This window comes from Notothenia rossii, assembly GCF_949606895.1.
Source record: "Notothenia rossii genome assembly, chromosome: 6".
NCBI lineage: Eukaryota > Metazoa > Chordata > Actinopteri > Perciformes > Nototheniidae > Notothenia > Notothenia rossii.
In genome coordinates this window covers 82,594,184-82,608,721 of record NC_136909.1, presented here as the reverse complement: position 1 = coordinate 82,608,721, position 14,538 = coordinate 82,594,184, and the positions used below count along the sequence as shown (strand labels likewise).

General features: G+C 42.6%; 1 protein-coding gene across 1 annotated transcript in view; it reads left to right on the top strand.

Moving 5' to 3' along the window:
* The window catches only part of ehbp1 (EH domain binding protein 1), a 154,638-nt gene that overhangs the window by 11,546 nt on the left and 128,554 nt on the right, over nt 1–14,538 (top strand). Inside the window, exons 3-5 of the mRNA XM_079689974.1 lie at nt 310–367; nt 468–563; nt 5,176–5,229. Of these exons, the coding sequence (XP_079546100.1) occupies nt 310–367; nt 468–563; nt 5,176–5,229 (208 nt within the window). The remainder of the gene's footprint in view (nt 1–309; nt 368–467; nt 564–5,175; nt 5,230–14,538) is intronic.

Sequence of the window (14,538 nt, the reverse complement as noted above, 5' to 3'; positions counted from 1 at the left end):
TGTGTGTGTGTGTGTGTGTGTGTGTGTGTGTGTGTGTGCTGCAGTCCACAGAGACAAAGCCAGGGCTTAGCCGTGTCTCATGATTTATTCATAGTAAGAGTGGCTGTGCAGGTGTGTGTATGCGCTGTTGTTGGTTTGTGTGTGCAGGATGCTTATCAGGGTTTTAAAACCTTGGGCATTACGATAAAAGCTAATTAATTAAACTGATGGTATTAACACGTAGATATTTGGCTAGATGGAGAAACAGAGATAAGGGAATTGATGAATTTACACCTGTTTCATTCTTCTGTCTTCTCTTCTTCCTCACAGGCAACCAGACAAACTGGTGGTGGTCTGGACGCGCAGGAGCCGGAGGAAATCCTCCAAGGTTTGTATTTGATGAGTGCCATTCTAAAAGAATAAAACTAAAATAAAGTTTCTCCCCTGCAACTTGAATGCTCTGTTCTTTTTCTCCCCCCGCCCTGCAGGCCCACAGCTGGCAGCCTGGCATCAAAAACCCCTACAGAGGAGTGGTGGTGTGGCCTGTCCCGGAGAACATAGAGATCACGGTCACGCTTTTTAAGGTAGGCTACAGCCTTTACACTAACACTTACTCAGATTTATGTGTTTATAAGGGTTCTTAGGGTCATTAAAAACCTGGAAAAGTCATGGAAATTCAAAATGCTAATTCCAGGCCCTGGAAAAGTTATGGAAAACAATATTTTTCCCAAAGTTTTGGAAAAGTAATGGAAATTTAACTAAAGTTGCATCAAATATAATTTATATTTTATCTAATCGCCTAAATAGTAATACTATAATGATAATAAATACTGTATCGTATAGTAATGAAAATGGCATTTAACTGTCGAGGTGTTTTGCTGGTGAGAGATTTGAGTTGCTTTAGCGTGTAGAAGCTAGTAAGCCTTCTATTTGATTTGTTTTAGATAGGCACAACATGTTTCATATGCAAACCTTATTTTCCTGTTCCATGTTCAAATAAACCATTTTCAGTGGTACCGCTGAGAAAGAGTAATTTTTTTGGTCATGGAAAATTAGGTAAAGGTCATGGAGAAGTCATTGGTGAAAAAGTGTATGAACCTGGGTTTAAGGTGGACCAGGGATGTTTATGAAACATCAGGTGCTTTATGCCATTGAATAGCCCATTCGCACCCTGTCTTAAATTCTGAGATATATCAGCAATTGTTGACTTTTACCTAAATGGATGACCCCCGAAAGCAGCATAAGGTATATATCTTTTGATATATATTTTTTAAAACTATATAAAAGGGCGTTTGTCGTATACTTGTTTATAACAAACAATTTTAAGTGCAAATAAGAATGTATTTCTGAATGGAGTCTGCCAGGACTGTTGATGTTAAAGGAGTTGGGAGAGTATTTGAATGTATTTTATGACTAAAAGGTCTGTATGTGTACAGTATAACAGTTGTGTCTGTAAATGTCTGTGAGTGTACAGACAGTATCTGTCACTGTGCCTGCCTTACTTAAACATGCTGGCCTTGGTGCTGACAGGCTGCTTGGAGCCCAGTGTCCTGTTACCTCTCCGTGTCTTCACCAGACCTCCTGCCTCACATACCGACGTACCTGCCTCTGCTTATAACTTATAAGGCATACTGTGTTGTCTGTTAACAGTATAACCCAAATTTGTATGTGGACTGGTTCAGTTAGTATGCTTCTCTTGCTCTGTTGTACAGTGTCCCTCTGTTCCGAGCTAACTTCCACTTCCTGTCCCAGAGGAAGTAATAAAGCTGTTTTTGTAATGAGACCCAAAGCCAAGTCACTGAAGGCACAGTTGAGCCACATCTGGTTGATAAAGCCACACATTAAACAGCATTCCCTCTGCTTTATCAGATGCCCTGCAGTATTTGTTAGAAAAGTTTACTTCCACTATAGTGCTCCAGTGAAAACTAAGTTATTTTCTGACCGTTGGGTGATACACACCACCCTGATTAGATATAAAGTGGTGTAGAGTTCAACTTCTCACTTGGTTTGGTACTACTTACTTGCCATGTAAGGGAATAAAAAGTAATGATATTGCAGGCTCTGATGCAAGGCTTTTGACCATATGTCTCGCAGGTCCGCCAGCTTTATGTACGTGCCCTTCTAATTTAAATAAATTACCCCTTTTAATTTTAAATAATACTGCTTTATGCTGGTCTAAATCTGTAAAAATGTAATAACCCACAGTTTAGATAAGTCTGCAGTGAGTCGACGAAATGTTGGAGCTAACAGGGATTTAAAGATGCTCTCATACCGCTCTCTGGCCTGAAGCGCTGCAGTGAAGACAGCTGAGCTCTGCAGAATTACAGCTGTTCCTCAGGGAGATGAACACCAGCAGGCAAGCCTTAGCTGGAACTTTTTACACGTCGAGAAAACACTGAATATGTAACGTAACTTTACTGGGAGCGCTCTGCAGACAGAATCGATCATAACAGAGACATAGTTCAGAAAGCAGAGCGGGCACTTTGCACCAGCCAAACCTCAGAAATCCATTTGGCTTGTTAGATTTTACACATCTGCATTTTCCAGAACTGTAGAAGCTTAATCAAACCTTGTTATGTTCACAAAATGAATTTGTGAGGAAATAAAAGAGAAGAACGGTTGTATACTGTAACTTGTCTGCAGCGTGTGTTTACCAGCAGCACTAAAACTCTGCAGACACCGTAAAGTGAGAAGACGTTAGGCTCGGTTGGCTTTAGCAGCAGTTTATGTGGCAGTGAAACAATGGAAGGATGAAGCAGCTCTATGAGTTGCTGTGTGTGTTTGCTTCCATGTGTCTGTTGTGTTTGACTGATGTGCCAGACTGCAGGAATATTGATTTCCTGGGGCGTGTCACAGGCGCAGTCAGACCGAAAGGCTGTCAGTGTTTGCGTGTGTAGGTGTTAAAGGTCCTTACACACCAAGCCGATTTCGGCCGTCGATTGAGCGTCCTGTCGCCCTACTCAGATTGGTGTGTCTTGCCCGATCGTGTATTTTCAGCCGTGCCGACACCTTCCGCCGACGATTCAACAGGCTGTCGGTAAAAGGCCGACGGCTAAAGAAATCACTAAGATTGGCTGTTCAGCTAGCGAATCAGTGCATGATAAAGGCCCTGACACGCCAGGCCGAAATCGGCCGTTTTCGTTAGTCGGACGACGAAGCGTGCCCTGTTGCCCAAACTCAATTTGGTGTGTCCCGCACCGTCGGGCCGTGACATGCCTTATTTGGCCTTTCATTGCAGACGCATGGCCGATTCAACATGTTGAATCGACCATGCGTCGGGTCGGGCAGTCGGGCCAAATAAATCACTCTGATTGGCTGTTCAGCTAGAGAATCAGTGCATGAGAAGCGAAACGGAAGTGAGGGACGTAAACAAACGCTTTAAGAAGGCACGAAGAATGTCTTCCGCAAGCAACACTCCAATGGCTGATAGCTCCAGCAGTACCGCACGAGACATGTTTTCGATGGACGAGAGTGAAAATGGAACGCACACGCTATTTGTTGTTCGTTTATATCACGGAGTCTGTTCTTCTTCTCTGTCTTCCGGTTGTTGCCTCTTTTGAATGACAAATACACACTACCGCCGCCTGCTGGTAAGGAGAGTTATTTCCACTCACGCATGCGCAGCTCGTATGTGCTACTTGGCCGTCGGCTGAAGTCTTTGCGGTGTGTTCCGACTGTTGTGCAAGACGCAGGAGACGTGAGGCGACACAACAGTCGTGATCCGTCGGGACGTGTTCTTTGAACGTTTTCTGCACAAGAGCTACAGAATCGTTTTTTTTAGCTCTGAAAACTTCAAATCCCAGGCTCCACTAACAATACAACATACAGTATCGCAAAATCATAAAGAAATTAAGTGAAATAATAAAGCAGAGAAGGTGCAGAAAGTTATTGAGCAATAGTAACATTGTTACGAGAGCCATAAGAGATGTATTTAAATATAATCTGATTTGAATGGTTATCCCCAAGGTGTATCATTTGTGAACATTTGCATCAGAGATATGTTAGCAGCTATGTCCTTTTTTGTATTTTAACCTAATAAATGACCACACTAACAATCATATAATATGATTTAGTTGTTTGTGTTATTAAACTGGTTAAGCTGCGCATTGTGAATAAGCTAGTGTGCACATGAGGAGGGGGTTGATTACATTATATTAGCATGTCTTTGTGTGTCGAGCAGTGATTTGTGGTTGCGTGTATGAGCTCCTGGAGGGCAGTGAAGGTCGTCTGTGCTCGGCTGCCTGCATTACTGTCTCCTCTCAACACCGCACAGATATACAGGCAGGACATGAGACAGTAATACGGTATATCAACAGAGACGGAGAGAGAAACATCCATAGTTTTCCATTTTTCTGGCTTCTCATTTTATACAATATTTGTGTACTGGTGTTCCTGTCCTGTTTCTTGCCCATTTGCAGAAATCTAGTTTACAATCAAATCTATGGTAAAACACACTTGCACAACATTTATTTCAGACAAGTACTTATACATAGACGACATATTTTTATGAATGCAAAGACACCTCATTAAATCAAAAACATTTAGCACGTGCATGAGAAGGGAAACCAGGTCAGTGGGTGAGTGGAGCAGAGCAGACGCGATATCACTCAAAGCTGATTTATTTTTTGTTGTTGCAGCTTTTGTGTTGGAAGTTTTCTTGCAAGGTTTTGATAATATAAACATTTCAATTAATTTCTTTAAGATTGAGCAATTGAGTGTTGCCTAAGACAGCCGAGATATATTTGTGTATGTGTTTTTTCATTCTCTATCAAATCACCATACTGTGGTTGCACTTCAATGTTCGGTGTATCGGCATATAGTCCGGCAGTGGCTCAGTCAGTAGGGGGCTTGGACTGTGAGCCGTAGGGTCGCCGGTTCAAGTCCCCGACCAGACCTAAATATGGAGAGTGGACTGCTACTTGGAGAGGTCCCAGTTCACCTCCTGCCCTGCCGTGATGCCCTTGAGCAAGGCACCGGACACCCCCCTTCCCCCCTCACTCCCATTGCTCCCCGGGCGCTGTACAAAAGCTGCCCACTGCTCCTAGTACTAGACTCCTGGTACGAGGATGGGTTAAAAGCAGAGAACACATGTCACTGTGTGCTGTGTGCTCTGCATGTGTGACCATTACAGAGGGTTTCATCCCTTCTATTCTATTCTATCGTTTTAAAACATTGCTTTTTATGTCGCCCTTGCAGGACCCCCATGCAGAGGAGTTTGAAGACAAAGAGTGGACATTCGTCATTGAAAATGTGAGTACCATTTTGTGTTTCCTTTAACCTTCAGAGGGGGGGAAAGGGTACCGTATGATTAGCTGCCTTCCTTAAAGGTATTTACAATGACTGATGGTGACAACCTTTATGTAAAACACACATATACATCCGCAACCTCAGCTGTTTTCTGGGTGAATCCTCTTTGTATAACATGTGCAGGTTCTGCCCCCTTGTGGTAATACTATGCCATTACATGTTCTCTCTGTGTGGAGGTAACCCTCAGTTTAAACCACATGTGCCTACTTTCATCATGTTGGCATACATGCTAAACCACAGTGAGTTTTAAGTCAGGTGTGTGTTTGTGGGTGAGTTTGTGGTAGTATCAGCCTGCATACATATTAGCAATTGTAAAGGCCACTTCCTGAGGCCACAAACGATGTTACTCATCCACCAACAACGGCTTGCTGTAGTTATGTATCCATTTATATAGTCACTCTTTTATTTGTTCAACAACCTTTTTACAATTCAACTTATAATGTTTTCTTAAATGTCGGTTATCTATCACACTGCTGTTCAAGGCAACAGAAGCAGAAGGAGAAATCACTGACTGTGGCCCTGCAAGGCAAGGACCAACGCATGCGATGCAGTATAATATAAAAACTAGGCTCACAGTGTTGGAGATCGGAGGGTGTTTAAAACCAACCTCGTCTCCGTGTGTCGTTTCGTAAGCTGGGTAAATTCGTAAAAAAGGAAGGGATTAAGAAACACCAGAATGCAAGTTAAACAATAATCTTGTTTTAATGATAAAAAGTAACAATACAAATACAAAGGAAGTACTTCCTGCTCTTCCTCCAATCCTACGGATCTGGTCAGTTTGAAGAAAAGAAGAGGCTGGTCTAAAGAAAACATAGGCTTATATCCAAAAACCCCAGGAGGAGCTATGCGGCTGCCCCCCCCCCCCCCCCCGAGGGGTCCTCCACTTAGAAAAGACAGCCAATCAGCGCAAGTCAGAGGCGACCCTTACATTCGAGATAACAAACCCCTCCTTGCAAGTTTCACATACTTTTGGCATTTTATAAAGATAGGTTTAAGATATAGTTTTTTATAGTTGGATTATACAAATAACACATGTGAGTTACCTTAACCTCAAACAATAATAACAAGAGGAAAACATCAGCTCTGATCTCAAGCAGTAAAAAGTACCGCACACTCATTTAGCCTGCAGCTCTTCCAGACACTTGAGCTATTGTTCTTTAAGAATATTCCCTGCAGAATCTTTATTTCAAATAAAAGGTTTCACATTGCATATTTCCAGCTTCCTTTACACATACTGTTATTATTAATACAAAGTAATCAACCACACACATCTATTTAAAACAAGTAGATTTCCCTGATCATTGACATGCTGAAAATCTCAAGAAGAATGTCCCCTCCCCCAGCTCTCTCGTCCCTGTCATAAAAGCTGCTTCCATTTCCTATAGAGTAATAAAACATGTTTAAGCTAATTTCTCCACAATGTTTGTAGCCATCTAGTACCCACACATGAAAGAATAAAAACAGAGGAATCAAATAAAACACCAATACAGGAATAGTTGATAAATGATTATACAGGACATCTGATCACAGTAAGGAATACACACACATATTCTCTATGAAGTGACCCTTGTTATAAGTCCGAATGTCCTGTCCCCTGACAGTCATGAGTTTTGGTTGATTAACAGAAATGTAATTGTTCTGGTAGCTTAAGGCCCTATTAGAACTTCCTTTCACCTCGAAGTCCGTTTTACTGGAATGAATACAGACATCAATGAGAACAAAAGACTCGATAACTGTTTGACTCAATTCTCAAGGCCTCTTTAGGGGTCTTGTAGGAGATAAATAAATTAATTCTACAAGGCTTCTACTGTCTTGTATCTGAGGCACATCTCCCTTTGGGCTAATCAATACGGGTTTTAGCAATTAGCAGAGGAAGCTAGAGACTCAGGGCCCCTTCCTTGCTGGGAACTGCAAAGCAGATGTCAAAGGTCCTAAAACCACCCTTTTGACTACACATGAAAAGTGGAAGAAAAGACTATTGCTTTAATTTATTATTACTAAGTAGTGGGACATGTTTCAGGAATATATGAAAAGCCTCTCTATTATTTAAACAGTAAAAATGTACTTTCAAATTTAACACCCACGAATATATAAGGTGACATTAAAATGAATATACCAGATTGAACTTTCCTGCCATAACACGTTACTTTAATACTTCAAATAATTCAAATAATACTTCAACGGTGAATAATCAAATGCAGGGAAGGAGAGGAGAAAGGTGTTGATGGAGCAATTTGCTAAATGGAAGGGATGGATTGAGTGAGGAGGGAGAAAAAGAGAGGAAAGCGGCCAGTGATTCGCTCTTTTATACATCTTCTGGAACCAATTTTGTGATATGTTGTGCTTGAAAGATACTCATAGATAGAATGGGAGGGATGAAACCCTCTTTAATGGTCACACATGCAGAGCACACAGTGACATGTGTTCTCTGCTTTAACCCATCCAAGTACCAGGAGTCTAGTACTAGGAGCAGTGGGCAGCTATTGTAAAGAGCCCGGGGAGCAATGGGAGTGAGGGGGGAAGGGGGTTGTCTGGTGCCTTGCTCAAGGGCACCACAGCAGGGCAGGATAATTGGGGCCTCTCCAAGTAGCAGTCCACACTCCATATTTAGGTCTGTTCGGAGACTTGATCCGGCGACCCTACGGCTCACAGTCCAAGCCCCTACTGACTGAGCCACTGCCGGGCTGTTAAGATGAACAAGGCCATTGTACCACATATTAGCCTTTCTTGTTTGTCTCTTGGTAGAAATGTGTAGTTATTCCAAAAATGATTGCTATCGCTATTGCTTTCTGTGTCAGTGCTGTGATGTGGTTTACTCCTAAACTCTCGTAGTGTTGTCCACATTAGAATCAGAGTGTTATTGGAGGAAAAACACTTCTGCACACCCAAGTGTCTGTCCACTAGTTTTGATGGAGATAAATGAGATGATAATTGATTTTGCCTTATGAGAGCAGAGGTCAGGATTTCCCACAAGCAGGGCCTTTTGACCTGGTGGGGTTTCACTTCAGCAGGTTGCCCCCCCCCCCCCCCCCCCGGCCCCTGCTGGATGTACACTGAGACATATCCCAGGGTTAGGGTTGCATTTCAGTGCAATTCCTTCAATTTTCTGGGCAACGTTTTTGAAAAAGCCCGTTGTGCATGATTACTAATGAAGTCTTTTAGCATGCCTGTCACACGGTACGACTGTTACTGAGAAATGCAAGCCTCGACACGCCTTGCTTAAATTACCTTTATGGTTAGAAGTGAAGAATGTCATTCACCATCAAGGAATAAACAGTTGTTACCTGTGGTTTGTTTTTGCTGGCATGCAAGTATTATTCATTTTATAGCTGTCATACACAGTTAAGTAACATGTATTCTATAATTTTTAAGTTTGTTAGAAACTTTACTGACTTCACCAGACAACATGTATTACAAGTAAGAAACCGTTAAAACATGGGCAGAGCTTGGAGTTCGATGATTTGCAGTCAAATGAAAGATAAATGGGTCTTTTATAAACAGTCTGAAACGAGGAAATTCAGCAAGGCACTTTGAAATGTATTATTTGTATGTATCTAATTTAACTTATTAGGGACACATTACAAATTCATGGCCCAAGTTTTAGGGGGAAATGGATGGGAGAAATGAGATGTTGCGTCCACTTTGACTGGAATGAATCGTTAGACCGTGGCATTCGAAGGGGTTATTTAAGGGAATAGGATGAGCAAAGAACTCTTAAATGAATACTCAGAGCTGATGCACTTCAGAATGCTTTGATGTGAGTCACCAGTGATCAGCAGGGACAGACCTCTGAGACTCCTCCACTCTTTTTTAAGAATGCAGCAGAGTTGGCTGAGTGCTCGGCCCCTGTCACTTTCTGTACACGTCAAGCTCAAAGGCTCGACAGCAGCGCACACCGCTCTACCTTTCTCTCTTTGATAGAAAGCTGAGAAGACAAGCAGGTCAGCCGGTGCTCTCCGGACAGAGCGTGGGAAGAGAGCGAAAAGAGAGCAAGAAAGGGAAGAAAAAGACAAGTTTGTGGGTTTGCCTGTGTCTCTGCATACCTGACTAATGACAGAAAGATCAAAGCCACAGCAGAACCCTGACAGCAGGAATGGAGAGCAGAGAGGAGGGAGGAAAGGAAGTAGGAGAGGAGAGGAGAAGGCAACCTTATACGACCGTGATGAAGAGGGAGGGCAATGATGACATGATGGCAAAAGACAAATGATGTGATTAAGGTTGAAGGAGATGGAAAGCAGGTGTATATAATGATTGCTTTTGGAGTTTATTTTCTTTGGTTTAATTAGTTTCTTCTATAAGGTGACTTTTATTTCTCCACCTTTTTATATCTTCATAAAAATCCTCACATCTCAAGCTTTCTTATTTTGCTCATAACTCTAGTGTCACAGGTATCAGGTCAAAACAGTGGCTCAAAGTCTTGACCTCTTTGTCTCAACATGGTTTTTGAAAGTGTGATTTCAATCTTTTTGCCTCGGCGTAATACCTTTGAGGTAGGTTTGAGAACTAGACAAATGCATGCATGGAAGTTTGCGACTTTTTTTTAATGAAAGTCTGACTTTTTTCCCTACATAATTACTAACTTAAAGGTAGGGTAGGTAAGAATGGAGAAACCAGCTCGAGTGCGTTAGAATTTGAAAATACACAACCGGAAAAAATCTGCCCCTTCCTTCAGACTTCCTTACAGAACCCCTCCTCCAAAACACATACGAACGCGAGATGGAAGGCTGACAGGCAGGTAGGCCATCCAGTTACTTTAGCCGGGCCGGTGAAAATAACTGGTCGTGCTTTTTACAGCGCCACGGCTTCCACAGATGAATTTTTTTAATGTCTTTATTGTCAAAACATTTAATATATTCATTGCTATCGGGATGTTAAGAGCATTCCATGGAATATAACAAAAAAGTGTTTCTGTAGTGAATTACCTACCCCACCTTTAAAGAAAGCATGTAGCTACATTAACAAGTACTTCGATATTTAGGCTGAGACACTTGTCGTGATACCGCTATAGTGTTTCTTCTGGTTTTTAGTCTTAAAGTTACATGCTGCTTTAAGTATATTATCACAGAAAGTGCACATGCAGTGACAGCGTCCATACATAGACACATGAAATAAAAACAATTTGTTATTCTCAGCTTCACAGACAGTACATATTTAATTGTTAACAGTAAAGCTACTATACATATTATTTTCAAACTGAATGAGTTATGTTTCAGGCCCCAACAACAGCCAGTGTGCCATATGTCGATGGCTCCTGGTTTCTGAGCAGAAATGAATGAAATATATGAAATGACCACAAGAGGGCAGTCTACCCTAACATCTGTGAAATCCCTTTTCAAATATGCACAGATAAATCTGTTGGATCCCCCACTTATGTCACCCGAGTGTTTGACTGTGTGTCAATAGGCAGGGTATCTTAGTGTGCCTGTATGTCTGTGTTACTGTGTGAGTGATGAAAGCTGTATCCAAACATATTAGATGATTGTGTAGTGTACATCTCGCCATATTTTCTCCTCACTTTGCATGAGTGTATAGCCAGTTCAGAGCTCCCAGCTCACACTCCCCCCTCCTTACTGGTATCTAAGCTAATATAAAGTCAGGAAGGATGAATGAATATGGCACTGCTCTGAGCAGGAGGTACAGAAGAAGAGGTGAGTTCTCCTGACCCCTCATCAGACGGCGCAGGAGAAAGGGGAAGAATACGCCATTGTGCCCGAGCGCCGGAGATGATGAAATTCAAGATCCCCGCGCTGTGGCTTCGTCTTAATCTGGGGGCCCAACCTCGCACTAGGCTAATCCCTCCCCGTCGAATTACTGGCCCTGGTTTGATTGTATTTTGTCATTGAAAATGGCAGTGTCAAACACTACCTTTTTCTCTCCTCTATTTGTTCGTCTGCCAAGGCGAATCGCATAATCAAAAGATGGAGAGAGAGAGAGCGAAGAAGAGGAAGTGGAGAGAGAGAGAGAGGTGGCTGGAAATGGCTACACAGTAGTATCTCTAAATTGCATGCTACCCTTGCCTTTCACCCTTTTTCAAATAGGACGCGTATTATCAAAAAGGTGGGCAAATTGAGAGTCAAAAGATTGGACGGCTATATTTGAAGCCATTGTGCTGACAGGCTCTTTTGTGAGTGTGTGTTTGTGTGTGTGCGCATGTGGGCGGGTTAATGTGTCGGTATGTATGTGTGTGTATTTTTCTCTGCGTTTGCATATCAACCAAAGCTGGAGATGGTAGACCAACTTCCCTCATCTTCAAAGCTTTGTGGGAGGATTTAAATAACGCACACATACACACACTGGACTGTTGTATTTAAAGTGAGAAGCTATCATGTCTGAATACATTGAATATACAGTGATACACACTCCAAGCCCCCCCTCCGAACTCACTCTCTCAAAGTCACACTCAACCTTTTTTTCACTCGCATTACATAAGTGTCATTCAGACATATAGGTGTATATATAGCTGCTGCTGACAAATCATTGTTTACACAGTTTGACGGCCTGTCGTTACATGTTTCCATACAGTGAATATCTGTTTTTAAAATAGCCACAATAAGAGACTCATGGCTTTTAATCATCTTTTCAACACTCATAACCTACACAGTAATAGAGTAGTTAAAGATGATGGTGAATACACATCTTTTCTTTGCTTAGTTTGAATTCAATGTAATATTCTGACGTCCACGTGTAGGCTGTGTGCAAAACCGTCCACTTTTATACAGCATGTAAAGACCTGCGTTGGACTATTTGAACCATATACAGCATATTTAGGATATATTTTATCATGGTTTATGGAAGTCTGTCACCCTTTCCGCCATGTTGTTAGTTTTTCTTTCCCCTTCTCTATCTCCTTCCTCTTTTCCATTCCTCTCTGAGTTGATGTCCTGTCTATTGTGGACCACATCCAACTCCATTAAGGCTGTTTCCACGCCACAATCCTCCCACTTACGCACACTCACACAGTCACACACTGTCACATAGTCATCTCACGGCACACACAGTGAAAAGCCACCACACACACACAGGCCGACCCACCTCCATCACCTTTACACACACACACCCTCTCTGAATTGTGCCCAAAGCCATGATGTGTGTGCGCCCCCCCCCCCTCTTCACCTCTCTCTGTCTGGAACACATTACGTAGGCCACTGGCTTGTGAGCGCTGACTGGGCCTCGGGGAAGAAAAACACAATTATTTCAGCCCTTGGCTATTCACGCAAAGGTGACAAAAGCTGGTATGAAGTATGAAATCCCCAAAGTTTCTCCCGTGCCGAGGCCGACAAATTGGGATTAATTTGCGCTCGTGTGCACGCATGTGTCTCCAAAGTTTTCACCTTTTGCTCGTTTCTCATTTCTTAAATAGTTTGGAGAACTCAAAATGCGTAATTTATTTTGTTCGGAAGAAATGTGTCTATTGTTGGTGTGTTCATTCTAAATAATATATGCATTATAGTTTAAAACTGGATGTAAATGTGTGTGTGTGTGTGTGTGTGTAGGGAGGCAGAGGGATTTCTCGTATGGGATCACACATTCACACACGCTTCCCAAATTAATTTAATCTAATTAATCGCCCTGAGGAGAGGCAACAGATGCTGCTGATTACCCCCCACGCTGGGACCCCTCCCTACACTGGCACATACACACCACCACAAAACACACAGTGAGCTGGCATGAAGCACACACACAGACTATTACAGCACTAAAAGCTGCCATTTCCTGCCACTACGCAGTTAAAATGTATTATTTTTGTTCATTGAAGCACACACAGTATTATGGGCTGAATAAGAAAATGATGGCACACACAATATAGAGCAAATTACACTGCAGAATTAAGCCCCAAGACAAAGAATCAGCTATGTAAAATGTGTGTGTGTGAGTTTGTATCGTGCTGTGTGTAAGTCTATGGTGGTGAGAAGCTGCACTCGTGTCTGTGGAACGTTGTAGTTGTGTGTTAGGGTGCTCTGTCTGTGTGTGAGTGTGTGTTGTAGGTGGCTGTGGAGGCCGGGTGGTCCCTCCTGTCGCCCTAATAGGCTTATTGGCCCCCTAATCCACACCACACCACCCCGTCACATGGCTGGTCTGCTGACTAACTGCCACCACCGCCGTGAGGTGTGTGTGTGTGTCTAACTATGTCTCTGTGCAGGTGTCGTATTTGTGTGTGACCATATCCGAATCTGAGTGTGCATGTGGGAGAGTGTGTCAGCCCAAGCATTTGTTTAGTAAACTCATCTATTTATGTTTTCTTTCAGCACACACATTCATACACTCATACACACCCTGCCCTGCAGAGCCTTTATCGCTGGGCACACATCATATCTTCTATCTATGTGTGTGTGTGTGTTTTTGCTTACATGCATGTGTTTGTTAATTAACTGATTAAACTGTTGCCCCTGATGATGTGCAGCTTTGCTTCTGTGCTTGCGTCATCTTTTTCACATTGTGTCTCTGTTTATTTGTTTGTGTGTGTTTACGTGTAGCTTTGTGTTTAGTCTCTCTGCGTATTGTTTTGTCTGCTTAACTGTTTTATCTCTGCCCTGTTTATTCTTACGTCTCTCGTCCTTGTGTTCTGCTACGCCCCCTGCGTGTGTGAAAGAGACGTGTGTGTGTGTGTGTGTGTGTGTGTGTGTGTGTGTGTGTGTGTGTGTGTGTGTGTGTGTGTGTGTGTGTGTGTGTGTGTGTGTGTGTGTGTGTGTGTGTGTGTGTGTGTGTGTGTGTGTGTGTGTGTGTGTGTCACTGGCATACATCTATGTGTGTGTGTCTTGTCTTTACGTTTGCATGTGTGACTTTGTACTTGTGGGTTGTGTGTCTCGTCCCACTGGTCCAGGTTGTGACCTCGACTTTCATCTCCTTAGTCTTCGGCTCCTGCAGCCCGCTGCGCTGAGCTCCCAGCCAACAACACAGCAGATGTCACCACACACTGCAGCAAACACACACACAATCATACGTACACTCTCACACACACAAACAGTATATAATCTCATACACAGACACACACGCACATAGATACTTTTTTTCAGCACATATACAAACATGCAGAGTCTAGACAGGTTTTTGTTTTGCCTCATACAGAGCGATGTTTGACCCCAAAAATAAACATCAAAACACAAAAAACACCTGGGAAACATCCGTATTTCCACCTGTGCTTCCTTCACATGACAGTCTGAGTTTGTGTGTGTGTTTTGGACTGGAGATCAGACTGAGGATAATACCACGTGTTCAATATTTTGGCCAAACTTGAATGGAGTTGAATGCATC